Source organism: Tursiops truncatus, chromosome 7, assembly GCF_011762595.2.
Source record: "Tursiops truncatus isolate mTurTru1 chromosome 7, mTurTru1.mat.Y, whole genome shotgun sequence".
NCBI lineage: Eukaryota > Metazoa > Chordata > Mammalia > Artiodactyla > Delphinidae > Tursiops > Tursiops truncatus.
The window spans coordinates 8,189,624-8,202,908 of record NC_047040.1 but is presented as its reverse complement, the minus strand read 5'-3'; the positions used below and the strand labels follow the sequence as shown (position 1 = coordinate 8,202,908).

The window sequence follows — 13,285 nt, the reverse complement described above, 5'->3', positions numbered from 1 at the left end:
CCTGTTTCCTTTAGGGTCCCCCTCCCCTGGATTCAGTGTTGGTGGAACTGTCAGTATAGCTGCTCCGCCCTTCCCTGGCCAAAGCTCAGAGGCCAGTCCAACCCCTTCTCCCAGAACTTTGAGCAGCATCGCCTCCTCCTGGAAACCTTCCCTCCACTGGGGCAGCTGCCTCTCTTCTGTGCCCCCAGACTTGCAGCTGTCAGAACACTTGTATGCCCCCGCTCCCAGCCTTGTACGGTCCCTGGCACGTGGTACTCAGTACATGTTAGCTGAATGAATGACACCCACACTGCTCGGAGCTGATGAAGCTACTTGAATATTAGATTAAAAGACCCCAGGTACTCTTGTAGATGTTCCAGAGAATGTGGCAGCAGCTTCCAGGCCCTCCAGCCTAGCTCTAGCCTGTGGCCACCTCTCCTGAGCCAGGGCACTCTTACCCAGCCAGGTACGGCCTTCCCTGGATCCCCACTGTCCCTCACCTGGGCCGTGGCCTCTATTCCTAAACAGCCCCCCAGTTGTCCTGCCCTGCCTTGTGCAGAAGCTTGAAAGAAGGTGAAGTTGGGGTGTTGCATTTAAAGAGGCCACACAAAGGGACATTTACCTCAGTAACTACCATCCTCAAACTAAACCTCGTAGACTTAGGAACCTGGACACTGTTTGGAAGGATGCAGCGCTCAGTGTTGGCCTCTGAGTCTCTTATTTGTGTGCAGGCAGGTTGCTCATCCTTTGTTTAGAAATGTCAGTACCTTTCAGTCCAGTCTGACTTTGGCCTAAGGCCAGTCTGACTTTTGAGTCAGGATTTGAACCCAGGCAGCCTGACTCGAGTCCCTGCTCACCACCTTTTACCCTACTGCTTTGTCAGAAGAAGCATACGAAAGTTCTTGTGCTGAAGAGGATTAGACTGTTAGAAAAATGTAAATGTGTTTCTAGGATCAAATTCCTTAAGTGCGTCCTCATCGTTCTTGCCTCTTAAAAAAAGTTTTAAAAACAGAGTGAGAGAGGAGAATGATTAAGTATTACAGACCGTAGTTTGGGGTTTCAAAACAATGATAATATCTGTTCATCTTAGAAATATGTAAAGACAACCACTAGTAGAACAAGCAGAATGTGTAACCTTCACAGCAGTGGTAGATGGATCTGTTAAGGTTCTGGGTTGCAAACAGCAGCAAACAACTCTGGCCAACTTAAGCAAAAAAGGAATTTATTGAAAGGCTCTTAGTAGCTCAGAACAACAAGAAGGCTGAAAAACCGGCAGAGAAAATGGGCAGAAGCCAAGGCGGGCTGGGCAGCAGGGGCCCCGGGAGCAGCCTGCATGGGATGCTGCTGTTAGCACTGCTGCCCTGGACATGTCTGCCCCTGTTGTCATGGGTCTTAGTATCACTCCCAGTGGAAGTCCCAGGTCAGACCATCCAGCTGCCTGAGTGCAAGTCCTGGGTCACACAGTGGTGTCAGTGATGCGGTGTCCAGAGCCCTTTCAGCTTCTGTGGTAGGAGCCTGGGCTTGGTCTCAAACCGAGTCACACACACAGGGATCCCCCTCAATGGGAAGGGAGTGCAAATACTAGGAAGCCCTCCAAAAAGGCAACTCCTCTCTACAGGGAAGACATGGAACAAAGAAGACTCGGTGGACCCACTAGAAGACAAGGATGGGGAAAAGGGAGACACCAAGAAGTGTACAAAATGAGATGGGCTCCCATGTGTCAGGATTGATTTGGAAACGCCATCTGACTATGTAAGAATAGATGTGAAGTGTTGCACACTTTATATTTCCTGAGCAGGTACTTCACAGAAGGAAGGGTGGGCAAATGCAGCTTTGTTTGTTGATGAGACTCATCTTGGTGAGTTCCCAAAGAAAATAAGCCTTTTTTCTGAGAAGGAAAGGGTGATCCCAGTATGTTCCCCTTGGCCCTACAGAAATACTGGCAGAGAGGGTTGTGTGTGATGGACCGTGGGATCTAGGACCCATCAGAAAGGAAGTGAAGATGAGAGGAAGCTGATGGATGGGGAGAAAGCAGAGTGGTCGAGAACTGGGAAGGTTAGATGAGGTTAAAGAATAAATGTATCATTTATAAAGCAGCAGAGCAGGAAGGAGGCAATCATGGTCAAAGAGCTCACACTTCCAGAAATGGATAAACGCCCAGAGGTTCTGGGAGTCAGGATGTTACCAAGGGGCCAAAAGGCCACGGTGGAGGAGAGCCTCCAGAGCTGCAGGAGAGATCAGGAGCTGATACCAGGGCAGCGGCGGGCCATCCACGGGGACTTCAGCTTCGCCCAGGGTAATGGCAGGAGTGGAGTAGACGGGAAGTAGAGCGGGCCCAAACTCTCGAACATGGGAGGAGGAGACATCTGTGTGACTGCAGCCAGAGCTAGGACGGGAGGTGACCCGAGTCCCAGACGAGCCAGGACTCCTGTCCCGGGAGTAGCACTGAGCACTCAGGAATGCTGCTGCCCCCCTGACCAGTGCAGAAGAGCGAGCTGCAGGGGATGCTGCTTCCAGGACAGAGTGGGATCTTGCTGGCTGGCCTTTCCACCTCCATCCTTTCTTCTCCAGGGCTGAGCCCACTGCTGCTGCTTCCACTTTCCATGGTAACCAGTGACTCATGACAAGTGGGACCTATCCACTGACATGCCGTGGAGACATCTGAGAGACATCAAATTTACAGAGCCCAGGCCTTCTGATAACTCACATCCCCCGCTTCCCCAACCTGCCCGCTGCTTCTCTGCCCATAGTAGCCCCTTCATAAATACTGACCAGAGCCTCAGGAGCATGTCGTCTCTGTCACTTAAGAGAGGCCCTGGGGAGTCCAGTTTGTCTTTGGGGACAACAGCAGGCTCCAGCCTGAAGTCTGGCCTCAGCTGCTTCCCCCGACGACACCCCAAGGCCGCCTGGGAGCTCATTTCAGAGGTGCCATTGGGCACTCGTAGCTCTGCACAGCCTCTTTTCACAAGCTCCTTTCTCAGATCCCCCCATCCTGTCTTATATGTGGTGGTTACCCTGGAAAGTAAAGCTATGGGTGGCTTTTTAATTTTTTCTTTTCCTTTAGACTTAACCCTTTCTTTAAAAAAAACTGTAGTAAAATACATATAAAATTTAAATCTTAACCATTTAGGTGTACAATTCAATATTGTTCAAGCATATTCACATTGTTTTGCCGCCAATCTCCAGAACTTTTTCATCTTAAAAAGCTGAAACTCTGTACCCATTAAACAACTCTCTATTTCCCCCTCCCCCATCCCCTAGCAAGGGTGGGTTTTAATTATTTTAAATTGTTTTCATTTTTGCTCATTTGTACTTTCCAATTTTTCTAAAATGAGTATGTATTATTTTTACAACTGAATTTCAAAAACTCCAGGACACTTTTGTACAATCTTCTCCACTTTGCAGTCAGGGGACCTGGGGCCTGAGCTGTGGAGAGTCTGCAGGGAGAACCTGTAGCACCCTGGGTGTCCTGCAGCTCCCCGCAAAGGAGGCCAGGGCTCCTTCTGCTGCAGTCCCCTCTTAGGAGGAGGACAGGTCAGGGGCTGCAGCAGGACAAGTTCTGGCCATTAACTGGGTCCTGACTGAGCACCCAGTTACCCACAGGGACTCGGGATGGAGCTTCGTTTCAGGACTCACGTGTCTCTCTTCTCACCTCACTGAGTCCCAAGCAGTTCTCGCGGAGTCACTCGTTGCCCTTGGTTGGCCCATGTCTCTCGCCCCCAGAGATTCTCTGGCCAGTCAGGCCCAATTCTCTGCTCACCTCAGGCCCCCAAGCCAACCTGTGAGGAGGTGAAAACAGAGGCAGGCACGGGCCTCTGCTCACACACAGTCCCTTGGCCGGTGCCAAGCCTCACTTGCTCTAGGACAAGCAAAGCATGTTCCCTGAGTGGCTCTCGAGGGGGTGGGGTGGGAGGCTTGTAGAGGTCAGGGAGGGAGTAAGGGCTGGGGGTTAGTGAGGATGTAAAGAGTAATTTCCGACTTGCTAATCTGAGGGATCTGTTACAAGCAGGGACTTAGGCACGCGCACAAAACCACAGCTAAAGTGCCAAAGCGCGGCACTCTAGAATGTCATGGCCCCTTTCATTTTGCAAGCAGGGCCCAAGGCTTGTAAGGCGAGGCAGTTCGCTTGATGCCGGGACCAGGTGACCGGTGGCTCAGCTGAGACCGGAGTCAGGTCTCCTGGATCCCTGACACACCTGCCGCCTAGTGGCTCCACCGGGTGGAGCTCCCAGAGAAAAACAAGCCGACTGGGGGCCAGGGAGGGGGTCGGGTCAGAATCCCAGGTGCAGGCCAAGAGCTAGAGAGGGACAGAATGGGCCAGATCTTGCAGAAGCTCTGCAAGAAACGGGAAGGAAAGGAAGGGCGCCACGGAAACACGTCAGAAACGGGCTGGGGAGACTCTATCTCCCCAGATAGAGTCTTGCGGTGCGCAGTTATCCGACCACGATGTTCCCCTTCCAGGGGAAGGGCTGGAACTGGGGACCTGAGAGTCTGGAGGACAGACAGCAACCTTACAGTCCTGAGCCATGGGTGGGGCAGGATCACTGAGGTGCTGGTCAGGGTTTCTAGGCTGAAGTGGGGACGGGGCACGAAGGGGGACAGGCCACAAAGACATGCTGCAGAGGAGGCAGGTGTGGTCCCCAAAGCTGGGCGTGGCCCTCTGGCCCCTCAGGGTGAAGCTGCCTGAGGCTCCTCTCGGGAGGGGTCCGTCTCTTGCCACCCCTCTGGGCCATCATTCTCAGCCAGGGGCTGGGCCCTGCTGCGGGGGGAGCCCATGTCATACAGGGTGCTGCCCGTGGTCACCCTGCTGAGGCTGTGAGAGCTGCGGCGGGATCTGTGGCGGCGGCACCGGTTCCCCAGGCACAGGGCCTCCCGGAAGGTGTCCTGGAAGCGGCTGGACATGAGGCTGTAGAGCACAGGGTTGGCGGCCGAGCTGAAGTAGAAGAAGACGCCGGAGACAACGTGCACGTACTGGAAGGCCAGGTGCAGGCCCTCGGTCCAGTGGGACACGAGGCTCCACATGAGGCGGTCGATGTGGAACGGGGCCCAGCAGATCCCAAACACCACGACCAGGGCAACTGTGGGCAGAAAGGGAGCCTGTTCTCTCCTCTCCCCTCTCACCAGCCACCCACACCCACTGTCCATCTGGAAGTTTCTGGAAGTTTGCCTGTCCTGGCCACACCCCTATAGGAGAGGCTGCTCTCGCCACTGTCACCGACGGGGCAGTGGGCGTGCGCCCTGGACCCGGTGTGGACACCCGGGCCAAACTGGCCTGGTCCGATTCTCTCACCGTGGAACTGGACCTAAGTGACAGCTGTGTATGCTGAGCCCCAGCGTGACACAGTGCGGCTAAGGCCCACTCTGGGTGCCACTCAGGGGCCACGCCCGCTTATGCATAAGCAGAAAGGAACAGGAGGATGAGGCCCGTGGTCAGACAGCAGTAGCCAGGGAGCTACAGGGAGAGCGAGACAAACACCCCCCGCCACCACGCACTTGCCTGTCTTGGCCCTATAAGCCTTCCCAGCCCCAGCCCCCAGCTCTCCTGGGTGCCCCTGAATATCCTGCCCTGCATTATCTCCCCTTTCCTCGACAGCCCCACCCCAAGCCCCAGTAAAAGGCAGGCCAGGCCAGCCAATCCTTCACTCTTTCTCCAGAGCTTCCCTCCAGCCCTGGTTTTCACCCTACCCTCCCTGGGTCTTTGCTATCAGGTCTGTGTTGATTTTTGTTTCTTGTTTCTCATGTTTGCATCTCCAGCTCACAATCCTTCCCCTGCAGTGTCTTCCCCCTTACATTCCAGCGTGGTTTTCCTCTTAATCCCGGATTTCAATCAGAACATTGCTTACATCCCCAGCACACAGCCTGATGCACAGTAGGCCCTCAGAAAGACAAGACAGGAGCAGGAGGGAGAGAAGAAAGCCAGAGCCCCAGGCCAGCAAGCAAGGCAGCCTTAAGGAAACACCCCACTTTCCCAGCGCGAGAGCCATCTCAGATGAGCAGACTCAGCCCGGGTAGGCAGGGCAGTAGAAGGCAGCAGAGGCAGACCCAGGCAGGTGGTCTGTAGTGCAGGAGGCAAGCACAGAGCTCCAGGTCAGTCCCATCTTAGGGGGCTGTACAAGTGACCATAGGCTCTGGGACACTGTTCTGGTGGGGGGAGAGGAGTGAGTCTCTCTCTGGGAATGGGGCAGTTCCCAGTTAGCTGGCCATAATCCCATGGCTTTGACCAAGGTCTCACCAGCCCTGTCCTGCCCTGGCTCACCCCACCTACCTGAGTCAGGCTCTGTGGGACAGGGCAGGATGGGGAGGGAATCAATGACTGGCTTAGCATCAGTTTGCCTGGTTTCCCCAGGGCCACTGTTTTTGAAAAAGCACCAGGCCTAGGCCACAGTAAGCTCCAGAGCCTCAAGCCAGCTGGGCGTGCCCTGGTCGGCCCCAATCCACACTTCTGCCCTGATTCTCCTGTGTTCTGTGCACAGACCCTCACAAACATGCCTCCAACCACCTCTTTTAGATCATGATCCTTCCTCTGGTCCCCAGGGAACCACAGACATGGTGTGCAGGAAATTCACTATCTTGCCTTTCCAGCACCCTGTTCCCCTTCTTTTGGGAACTTTGCTCCCCCCGGATCCCCATGTGGGTCTGTGGGGGCTGCTTACCTCAGCATCCTGCCACTCTGGCCCGGTGGCAGGCCATGACCCAAGCCCACCAATCAGAATCCTTCCCTGGGATTTTCCATAGCCACTAAGGGAAGAGGACAGTTAGCTCCTCAGGAAAGGGGAACTCTGTGCCCGTGGTCCTGCCTCCCAGGCTACTTAGGGAAGGACAGAACCAAAACATATTTGGGAGCAAAGATGAGAGACCTGGAGGGTCCAGAGCCCATGAACAGCTCTGTTATCCTGGAGCCTAGCTGCACGCCTCTGCCCTGTCTGTGGTTGGTTCCATGAACAAGGGCTGGCTTCATGGGTGCCACCTGTGCGTTTGCACAGAGCCCTGACCTTTAAACCTTCAAGACGGCAGCTCTGGGATTTCCCTGGTGGCACAGTGGTTAAGAATCCGCCTGCCAATGCAGGGGACATGGGTTCAAGCCCTGGTCTGGGAAGATCCCACATGCCATGGAGCACCTAAGCCCGTGTGCCACAACTTTTGAGCCGCGCTCTAGAGCCCGAGAGCCACAGCTACTGAGCCCGTGTGCTGCAGCTTACTGAAGCCCACGTGCCTTGAGGCCATGTTCCGCAACAAGAGAAGCCACTGCAATGAGAAGCCCCCACACCACAACGAGGAGTGGCCCCCGCTCGCCGCAACTAGAGGAAGCCCGTGTGCAGCAATGAAGACCCAATGCAGCCAAAAATAAATATAATTAATTAATTGATTAATTAATTATTTAAAAAAAGACAGCTGCTCTACTATTGCTGTCTTGACATTCTTAATGATTTTTTAACAGGGGACCCTGAATTTTCATTTTGCGTTGGGCCCCACAAATTATGTAGCTGATCCCGCCATGAGCCATTAGCATTTACTTCCAGTGTCACTTTCTCAAGGGTAATCTAGAAGAGTATACACACGTGCAGTGCATGCACACACACACGGGGGGAGTGGGGGGCGGGGGGGTTACTCCACACCTCACACTCAGCCTCCACCCTAAACCGAAACACTCGGCCCTTTCCCCCAGGCCCCTGGAAGCCCCAGCCCCATACCCAGTGCCTGGCTCCGCCCCTCTTCCCAGCAGCAACACTTACACAACATCTTGGTCACCTGTGTCCGACCCCTATCCTGCAGCAGCTGGAGCCTGCGGCCGTTGCTAGTCCTGGCCCTCCCCTTGGCCTCCTGCCTGCGGATCAGCAGCCGGTCACGCCGCAGCCGCAGCCCGATGAGCAGATAGAGCACGCTGATGGTGGCCATGGGCAGGCAGAAGAAGAGCAGCGCGGTGACCTGCACGACCAGGTTGTAGAGGGCTCTCTGGTGGACCAAGGTGCACACGGCCGAGTCGGGCACCGTGCCCCGGCAGGGCACGTCCAGCTGCCGAATGCCGTGCAGGCTGGTGTTGGGCAGAGAGCAGAGCAGGGCGAGGCCCCAGATGGCCCCGAGCACGCGGCGCACGTGGGCATGAGTCACTACGGACCTGACGTGCAGTGGGTGCACCACGGCCACGTAGCGCCCTATGCTCAGGGCAGTGACGTTGAGCACCGAGGCCAGGCAGACAGTCTCGAAGAGCAGCGTGCGGAAGTAGCAGCCACCGGGGCCCAGCAGGAAAGGGTAGTTGCGCCACATCTCGTAGAGCTCCAGGGGCAGACCTAGAAGCAGCACCAGCAGGTCCGACACGGCCAGGCTGAAGAGGTAGTAGTTGGTGGGCGTGCGCATGGCCCTGTGGCGCAGGATGACCATGCAGGTCAGTGCGTTGCCCACGGTGCCCACCACGAAGATCAACAGGTACGTGACACAGATGGGCACGAACAGCTCCGTCTGCTGGGGCCCCAGGTACTTGAGTCTGAGCTCCTCATCAGTCAGGTTCAAGTCCTGGGGGTCAAAGGGCCCCAGGGCCCTGCTGCCATTGCAGGGCACCGGGGTCCTTGTACCCAGGGACCTGTCTCCAGGGAGGGTGGAGCAATTGAGGCAGAGAGGAGCCTGTGGAACAGAAGAGAGAGAGACACCCAGAAAAGTCACTCAGGGAATCTGGTTCTGTTGTTATTCGTCAAACCAAAGATGCCATCAACACCAAGAAGGCCGATATATCGTGTGCCACTGAGAAGGAAAAACACCGCCATCCATTGTAAGATGCATCACAATTTCATCTTAAAAATGTACATCTTAGGAACTTCCCTGGCAGTCCAGCGGTTAAGACCGTGTGCTTCCACTGAAGGGGGCACAGGTTCAATCCCTGGTTGGGGAAATAAGATCTCGCATGCCGCGCGGTGTGGCCAAAAAAAACAAGAACAAGTATATCTTTAAAATGATAAAAAGTGGGACTTCAATTTTAAATTTCACGATCTACTGAAACCTTTGAACAGTGATGGAGACGCTCAAGCATGGGCTATGCCATCAGCAGTCACCCTTTGGGTCTCTCCCCTTTCAAGTCATGGACTTTGGGAGAGACACTCAGTTTGGGCATCTGTAAAATGGGCACAATGCACAGTATCACATGGTCTTTAAGAGCAAGGTCTCTGGAAGCAGCTGCCTGGATTCAAATCCAGCCTCCCCAGTTTCGAACTGTGGGACTATTTGCATGGTGATCTCTCTGTGGCTGTTCCCATATTACAAGGATCCAGGAATTTAAGACATGAAAGGCCTGCCTGACACAGGGCCTGCCTGACGCACAGAAGGGCCTGATTACATCAACTCACTGTGAGGACTGAGTCACGGTGGGGATCAAGCAAGGCAGTGAAAAGGCCAAAAACTATGGTGCTGATCCAAAAGTTGGTCCTTGTTTCTGTTTTCTATCACCTGAACTGTTTGAAGTAGGAATATTTGACACCCTTGACACTGCCAGCTCTGGGGTTCCCTCTCCTTTCTCCAGCTCCCATCTCTTTGCCAGTCCACCAGATATAGTAGTTAAGGAACCAGGCCATGGAACTAAACAGACTGGCCTGGGGTCAAATGCTAGCTCTGCTATCCTCTTCTGTGACATGCCCTCACTGTGCCTCAGTCTCCTCACCTGTAAAATGGGTAAGTAGAGCCTACCTCATAGCTTCTGGGAAGATTAAATGAAAGAATAAAGTTCTCAGGAGTGTGCCTGACACATTTCAGGTGCTCAGCTTCGGTGCATAGTGACATGATCCTTATTTCCCACCTGGCAAGGGAAGGACAGTCTAAGGGACATGGGGCAGGGGTTGAACGGGATTCCACTGGGCATGTGTCTTGGTGCGAAAGATCAGGAGCTGCCCTTCTGAGCCTATTCCCCAAGCCCGCCACCACCACCTCCCCTCCCTTCGGAGCAACTGCGGATTTTCAGGCTCGGCTCCTGGATCCTCTCCCTCGATTCTTTTTTCGGCTCCATTTCCTGTCCTCAGATGGGGGGTTGGGGCTCCCGTGGCCCATGTACCTGCGCACCTACCACTCGACTTTCTTTTTCAGGTCCGTCTCTCTCCTAGATCCCAAGTATTCTTAATCCTGAGTATCTTTCTCCTCACCGAAGCCTCCACCCAGAAGCCTCCCCCAGCCTCCCTGCCTCTCTTACCCCTAATCCCCGCACTTTGGAATCGGGGGGCATCTTCATCCACTCAAACGTTCCGCCCGCGCCCGCCGCACCCGCACTCCCTACGCCGGCTGTTGCGGGAGCCGGGCGGGGACAGAGGAGATGAGCTGGGAATGCGCAGGCGCCAACCCAGGTTCGAGAGAGGTTCCCTTACTCCCTTACTCCCCCGAGAAAGGTCGCTGCACCGGAGCCCCCAGCCCCGCGGCGTGCGTGGCCGACAAAAAGACACAAATACCCTAGAAGGCTGCGAGTCCCCCGGGAAGGGGGGCGTCCCGACGCGCCCTCCGATCCCTACAGCCCTGGGGAGACCCTGCCCGCGCGCTCTTCCAGCCGCGCCCGTGCCCACGCCGGCATCCCGTTCACCTACCATGCAGTCTGCGCCCCGCGAGATCCAGGGGCCGAGAGCCCACCCGCCGAGCGTGGGGCGGGCGTCCGCGGATCGATCGACGGACAGACGCGGCGCCAAAGCGAGCCGACGGGCAGACTGAGGGCGGCCAGCGCACTAGCAGCCCGCCGGGTCGCCCCGCCTGTCAGAGGTCGGGGACGCTCTGGCCAGGACCGCCAACAGGGGGCAGTGGTGCCCCTGCAGCCCACCCGGCCGCTGAACCCAGACACGCCCGTCTGGGGCCCCCCGCAGCCACCCAAACCGTAGCGACTGTGTTTCCAAGTGTCTGATGGGGCGCTTCCAGGAACACCCTTACCTCATAGAACCCTCACAACAACCCATTTTACAGATGAGAAAACTGAGCCTCAGAGAGATGAAGTTCGAATGATCTGGGTCTCACACCATGTCCCTGCGCTCCAGCGTGCTGACTCTTAGCTTAATCCCTTATTACGGTGGCCCTCCAGATCCCACCTCCTCCTGCCCCACGTTTCAAATGCACCTCCAAGGAGGTCCCACCAGCCCCTCCAAGTCAACAAGCCCCTAAAGGTCTCACCCCGCCTCCTAGGCTTCACATGGGATTCCTCCCCGTCTATCTCAGTCCCAGGATCGCAGTCTCCACGCCCTCTCCCTTAACGCTCTCTCCCTTCGGGTCCTCCAGCCCCTGGGTCCAGTACTCAGCACCCCACAGGACTGCTGCCGGAACCTCCATTCTTCCTTTGGTCTGGGCTCCCACAGCCCAGTCATCTTCCTGAAACCCCAACCATGGCATTCCTCTTCTTTTTTTTTTTTTTTTCCCCCTGTACGCGGGCCTCTCACTGTTGTGGCCTCTCCCGCTGCGGAGCACAGGCTCCGGACGCGCAGGCTCAGCGGCCATGGCTCACGGGCCCAGCCGCTCCGCGGCATGTGGGATCTTCCCGGACCGGGGCATGAGCCCATGTCCCCTGCATCGGCAGGCAGACTCTCAACCACTGCACCACCAGGGAAGCCGCGGCATTCCTCTTCTTGAAAACCTTCTGTAGGGCCCCCCACTCCCTTCTGAAAAAGAACACCAAAGTCTAGTCTGGTTTCGTACCTCCCCACCCCACTTGCCTTCCTGGTCCCCTGTCACTATGTTCTCCCAGCCCAAATACCCCAAATACCTCTCAGCCATTCAAATGTTCCCCCTGCTCCTCTCTCCCTACCGCAGGGGGTCCACAGGAGGGAGGAGACTGTAGAGAGGGAAGAGGCCTCCTCCTCTCCCCCAAACTGTGCACTTGTTCAGCCCAGCAGGGGGCACCTTCCCCGCTTGGCCCGCCTCCTCCAACCAGCTCCTTAGCTGAAGTTATTTCATCAGGAACTTGCTAGGGAGCTTAGAAGCGTGGATCTCACAGGCTGAAATGCTGGCTCCTGGGCCTCTTCCCAAGGTTTGATTTACTTAGTCTGGGCGAGATCCAGAAATCCTCGTTTTTGATACACACACCCTCCAGAGAGCCCCAGGCCCCAGAATCTCGCTGTGAGAAGCACCAGGAAGGGTTAAGTATAAAGCCCCAGGCCCCAGGAAGGCTGCTGTGAGCTGTGTAGAGGGAAGAGACTCAGCCCCTCTGTGCCTTGTAGGACGTGTAACCATCCTTACCACTACTGTGTGCTCGCTGTGAGACGCGGACTGCAAAGATTCAGCCCAGGGCTGGCACAGGGCCAGCACTCAAGAACGTCGGGTGGGATTTGGGTGGGATTATCTCTATTTAATGTTAACTGGAGGCAAAACCTTCTTCCCTCAGACTCTCGCTGCCCCACCCCCTCCTCATGAGTCACTGTCCGGGTCTTGGAGACCGGGAGTTAGATCCTGTCCCCCTCGCTGCCTTCCCAGGAACTCCACATGTAAACACAGCCCCAGGCACAGAGAGGTTGCAGGCAGCACAGGGACACACAGTGCCCATGTCCCTGGGGGAAAGGATTCTGGGGTGTCCCTGAGACTTAACTACTCAGCCTCAGATGCGTGAGCCTGGCTGGATGGAAACTTCAAGATCAGGGCCGCCATCACATCAGTTGAGCAGTGAGGGGAAGACAGCCCACCATGGGGTCACAGACCGCACTTGGCACGTCATGAGCCTTGTCGACCCCTACCCCCCTCAATGGAACACACCCACGCACACCACTGTGACCACTTCGTACAGACTCTGAGGGCCCGAAACCCACTGTGGACCCTTTGGAGGCGCTCAGAGCCCAGGAAAGGATGGGGAAGGACCTTAGCTCTGTCTTCCAGAGGGAGAATGGCTCCCGCCTGTTGGGAATTCCTACAGCTGGCTGCATCTTCACAGCATCAGCAGCCGTCAAACACCATGTCATGCTAAAAGGGTAGCCCCCCAAAAGGAGAGGCCCAGTGGCCATCATGACTGTGGCACTGACCAGAGGACCCTGGGTGTCCCAGCCTCCGGGCTGGAGCTTGAGAGCACAACGGCAGCATGTCCCATCAGAACCCCATGACATCTACTGCCTCCCTCTCCATCCTGAGGTGGCTTCCCCAGGGCCGTGTCCGGCCGGGGACTCCCACAAGGCTGAGGCCTGGCCTAGATGGGTGCCAGGTTTTCTGGGTGTATACCTCAGTCTCCTGAGCTTAGCCGGTGGACATCTACCCAGACTTGGGTGCTAGGGGCCCAACTCCACACGACAGCAAATCTGCCAAGCGTGTGCCACTGGGACCTCCGGGAGCCGGTGGGCACACCTCCCAGGTCCTGGAGCGTGTACAGGGCTCACTG

At 56.1% G+C, this 13,285-nt stretch overlaps 1 protein-coding gene across 2 annotated transcripts; it reads right to left on the bottom strand.

The window, feature by feature from the left end:
- Window positions 1-1,184: 1,184 nt before the first annotated feature.
- On the bottom strand, window positions 1,185-11,825 carry NMUR1 (neuromedin U receptor 1). 2 transcript variants are annotated; one of them, XM_073807126.1, is made up of 3 exons: window positions 11,690-11,825; window positions 7,713-8,598; window positions 1,185-5,057 (listed from the first exon to the last, which is right to left on the bottom strand). In XM_073807126.1, exons 2-3 carry the CDS (start codon window positions 8,356-8,358, stop codon window positions 4,648-4,650), a joined length of 1,056 nt encoding a protein of 351 aa, XP_073663227.1. In that variant the 5' UTR covers window positions 8,359-8,598; window positions 11,690-11,825; the 3' UTR covers window positions 1,185-4,647. The 2 variants fall into 2 exon arrangements, with proteins under 2 accessions (XP_073663227.1, XP_033715444.1); XM_033859553.2 differs by lacking the exon at window positions 11,690-11,825 and adding an exon at window positions 10,533-11,655.
- Window positions 11,826-13,285: the final 1,460 nt, after the last annotated feature.